This window comes from Mus caroli, chromosome X (genome assembly GCF_900094665.2).
Source record: "Mus caroli chromosome X, CAROLI_EIJ_v1.1, whole genome shotgun sequence".
Taxonomy (NCBI): Eukaryota; Metazoa; Chordata; class Mammalia; order Rodentia; family Muridae; genus Mus; species Mus caroli.
The window spans coordinates 2,107,396-2,111,930 of NC_034589.1; the positions used below are offsets into that span (position 1 = coordinate 2,107,396).

Genomic DNA, 4,535 nt, shown 5'->3' on the forward strand with positions numbered 1-4,535 from the left:
GAGATCTGGCGCCCTCTTCTGGAGTGTCTGAAGACAGCTACAGTGTACTTACATATAATAAATAAATAAATAAATCTTTAAAAAAAATCAGACAACAAAACAAAACAAACACAAGAATCCCTTGGGAAGCTGTAAAAATTCCTGGCCTTGGATGGGAGTTCTAGTTCTAGGTAGGTAGCAGGGTTCCTGCATAGGAAAGGGATGGATGGTCCCCTATGGGGAAAGGATAAGGATGAGGGCAAGTATAATAGTGCTGGGACCAGTATGAGTTGGATGGAGTTCTTAAGTCTTTTTTTTTTTCAAGACAGGGTTTCTCTGTGTAGCCTCAGCTGTCCTGGAGCTCACTCTGTAGGCTAGGCTGGCCTTGAACTCAGAAATCTGCCTGCCTCTGCCTCCCAAGTGCTGGGATTAAAGGTGTGCGCCACCACTGCCCAGCATTGGATGGGGTTCTTGTAGGATGGAGAACATGGGTTCTTGTCTTGGGCAGGAATAAGTCTCCAGTCCTATCAGGCCAACCTGTGGTCTTACTTACCATTCGCTTCTTGGGCCGGATGAGAGGCCGGTTCTGACCATTCATCTTGTGATACAAGCCACAGGCATTGCACAGGTAGTGACCTGTCCTGTCCCTCCGCCATAGTGGAGTAGCCGTTGCTCCACAGTTCACACACTCTCTGGCCTCTGGTAGATGGAGAGAAAAGGAAGCAAGGCTCAGTCAGCTTAGCTATGTCTTGAGCCACCTAGCCCAACTCAACCTCCTGGTCCCTTTTTGAGAGCCTCACCACAAGGGGCCAATGGCAGGCTTCCATGAAACTTGGGGGAAGAATAGGCTGCTGAGCTGAGAGGGCTCCCAGTGGGAGAGAAGAAGGGACTGGGAAAGTCAGCTCCCCCATAAGCACTGCTTGTGACAGGGAGCGATGCAGGCAGTGCAGTCCCCAGGGTCAGGAGGTCTGGACTCAGCCGCTCCGTCTTCAAGGTGTCCAAGAACGTGTTGTTGCTCTTCCCTTCCGGGTCTTCCAGGGCCTGGGAAGGGGCATCCTCGTGGCTGGGGCACACAGTTGAGGCAGGGTAGAGTGCCGTCTTGCCATAGGCCCAGCTAGCATAAGGTGAGCCCCCAGGAATTCCCTCCATACTGTTGAGCAGTGGATAAACCTGAAAGACTGTTAAAGGGGTAGAGAGAAAAAGGAAAGAACAGCAAACCTTAGCTAGTCCTACTTTTACAGTGAAATGGTGTTCGTCTGTCCCAACATGGTGGCTAGTTTTCTGGTCTTCCTACAATAGTCTTTGCCGCTTGGGTGACTTCTGAGTTTTATGTCCCTCTGGTCACTATAGCAAGGACGATCCCCTCCATCCCTTTTTGATATTGAGACCGAAAGGCTGCAGGTCAAGTGACAAATAAGGCAGCTTCGTACACACTTCCAGCCTGGCTTCTCTGTGTACTCACTACAGTATGGCAGACAGAGACGAGGATTGGTACAAATGGGGCGGTACACCCATCCACAGAGCTTCTAACTCTTTCCAAGATGACCTTATAGAACTGTGAACTAGCTAACCATCTCTATGGCAACCCTGACAGCTTCCAGCCAAGGCAGCCACCCAACAGTTACCTGGGGAGTGTCTGTAGGCCTCAGCTTCTCTGTAGTAGGCCAGTGCCGATGCTGTGGCTGTGGCTGCATTTGGGGAAGTGGAAGAAGATGCTGCATCCAAACCCTCTGGCCCAGAGGAAAAGAAACCCGCCGAGTCTGATGGTGAGGACACCAGGGCAGAATCCACAAACTGGGGCAAGGGTTCTGAGGTCCCCAGGGCCCCTAGGCCAGGAAAATCCATGGGGACACTGGGGTCGAACCTGTGAGGACAGAAAGGGTTGTGAGACACAGAAACGTTCTCTTCCCTCCTTTCTTTTCTTTTTTCTTTTTCTTTTCTTTTTTCTTTCTTTCTTTCTTTTTTTTTTTTCCGAGACAGGGTTTCTCTGTATAGCTCTGGCTGTCCTGGAACTCACTCGGTAGACCAGGCTGGCCTTGAACTCAGAAATCTGCCTGTGTCTGTCTCCAAGTGCTGGGATGAAAGGCGTGCGCCACCACCCGGTTCTTCCCTCCTTTTTTTCTCTTTCTCCGAATCTGTCACCGAGACTCTGTGTGTCTCCTTTAGGGCTCTCAGATTCTTTTTCTCCCCTCCCCTTCCATCCCTCCCTAGGCTATCATCTCTCTTGTCTTCTTCCTTTGACCCTTTCTCCCATCTTCTCCTGATCTCTCCCCATCCTCCTGTTGCCTCTTGTCTGTCTTCCCTCTACTACTCCATCTGTTTGCTGACTCTGAGTCCCTCTTCTTCCTCTCCTATCCCTCCTCCCATCTTCCTCATCTCCAGGTCTTCTTTCTTCCCTCTTTCCTTCCCCTTTTCCTCTTTCCACTGTCTTGTATCCCCTTCCTTTCTCTGTTGGTCCCTTCCCTCGCACCTCTTTCCTCCTGTCCCTCCTTTTCATGTACCATATTTCTCTTCCTCTTTCTGTGTCTCCTCTTTCCTTCCTCCTTTACTTTCCTTCTAACCTTCCTCTTTCTCCTCCTCCGGCAAGCCTTTGCTTCTCTTTCTCCCATTCTTCAAGGCCTCCTCCATTTCCTCTTTTTATTCTCTCTTCCCCTTCTTTTCTTTCCTTCTGCAGAGGCAGAATGCAGGACCAAGATCCCTTGGACCCCTTGACAGCTCCCATAGGAGCTTGGGGTTCACCCTTCTGTGCTCCCCAACTTCATCCCTATCTGTTGTATCTTGCCATCTGACTTTCTCAGAAACCCCGTGGTTTCCGGCTTTATCCCCTCCCCCACTTCACTTGTGTCTTCAGACTGTGGGCCCCGTTAGTTCCTCCCTGTTCTATGTGTGGGGGGGGTCAGTACTCCTGCCCCCACGCTGCTTATCTCTGCCATCCCCGCCCAACTTTTGAAATCACCCCAAAGCTACTGGCTTCCTCTGAGAAGAGTAACAGGTGGGTGGGGAGAAGGGTCTGTTTTCAGGAACCTTTGAGTCTCACCACTCCCAGACCTCAGTTTCCCCATCTGTTCTATTGGAGGTGATATCCGAAGAGCTGAGCACCGATCCTTTCCCTCTGTCTACACTGCATGACTTTTTCTATAGCTCTCTGTCTCCCTGGGTCTCTCCCTCCCTGTTTCCTTTCAGGGCTGACTGTGTTTCTGTGTTTCTCCTACCTTTCTGTGCTTTACCTTTGAAAACAAAGATTTTATCTTTATGTGCTTATGCTGTCTGTCTGTCTGTCTGTCTGTCTGTCTGTCTATCTATCTATCTATCTATCTATCTATCTATCTATCTGGAGGTCAGAGGACAAACATGGGTGTTGGTCCTTACCATCCACTTCCTTTTTAAAGAGGGTCTCATATTTTTCCACTGTGTTTACCAGGACAGGTCTGTGCACCTCCAGTGAGTCTTCTCCATCTCCCATTTCCCTAAAATTGTGCTAAAACCACAGATGTGCCTGCTACCATGTCAGTATGGGTTCTGCACATTAGATCCTTATTCGACAAGTAATTTATCCTCAGAGCTCTCTCCCTAGACTTTTAGGGTGTATCTTGCTCTCTCTTCCTGTGCTTTTATGAATTTGTGTGTGTGTGTGTGTCCCCCACTGCCTTCTTTGGCCATCCATGTCTATCTTTCTCTAATATCTTCCCATCTTCATATTTGTTTATGTCTTTGTGTCTTTCTCAGCTTGCCTTCTGTTTCTGCTCTTGCTTTCTCCTAGACTATGTATTTCTTCCAGACTATGTATTCCTGGATATCTCTCAATCTTTCCAAGTCTGTATCTCCCTCTGACTCCCAATGCCTCTTCCTCCTAGTTCTTTTTCTGAGCCATGAATTCTTACTATTCTTATATCCTCAATGTGCCTTACTACACACAGCTTGGCAGCAGGGAAAAGGAGTCAAAGACCGTGCCTCTGCCCTGAAGGGCTGATGGCTCTACTTGTAGGGGGATGGGAGTAGAATACCATCTCCTCTACCCATGGGTAGATCAGAAAGGGCTGGGCCCAGGCTTGGGGGACCATGCTGGGGATAAGACACTCCTGACTCAGTCCACCACCCTCTTCTTGAGCTCAGAATCCCCACCTATTTGGGCAGTGGCTGCTCTCTCTCTCTCAAGTCTCAGCTCACCTTTCCCCTCTTTCCTCTCGAATTCTTTCTCTCTTTCCATGATTCATTCTTCCTCTATTTTTCCTTCTTGCCTTTCTGTCTCTGCCTTTGCCTCCAGTTTCCTGCCCATGACTCTCCTCTTCCTTCTAATGTGATCATCTTTCTTTCTTTCTTCCTTTCTTTCTTTCTTTCTTTCTTTCTTTCTTTCTTTCTTTCTTTCTTCCTTCCTTCCTTCCTTCCTTCCTTCCTTTTCTTTTCTTTTCTTTTCTTTTCTTTTCTTTTCTTTTCTTTTCTTTTCTTTTCTTTTCTTTTCTTTTCTTTTCCTTGCTTCCCCCCACAAGACTGTTTCATCTTTGCATGTTTTATGCCTCTTGCTTTCTCTCTCAGTGTCTCTGTTTCTTGCTCCCAGT

The 4,535-nt window shown here is 48.4% G+C and overlaps 1 protein-coding gene across 2 annotated transcripts in view; it reads right to left on the reverse strand.

Moving 5' to 3' along the window:
• The window catches only part of Gata1 (GATA binding protein 1), a 16,302-nt gene that overhangs the window by 2,345 nt on the left and 9,422 nt on the right, over positions 1 to 4,535 (reverse strand). For both annotated transcript variants that reach the window (XM_021153663.1, XM_021153664.2), the window contains exons 2-4: positions 1,605 to 1,843; positions 780 to 1,157; positions 533 to 678 (exon numbers count right to left, since the gene is read on the reverse strand). In XM_021153663.1, the coding sequence (XP_021009322.1) occupies positions 533 to 678; positions 780 to 1,157; positions 1,605 to 1,824 (744 nt within the window). In that variant the 5' untranslated portion in view covers positions 1,825 to 1,843. The remainder of the gene's footprint in view (positions 1 to 532; positions 679 to 779; positions 1,158 to 1,604; positions 1,844 to 4,535) is intronic.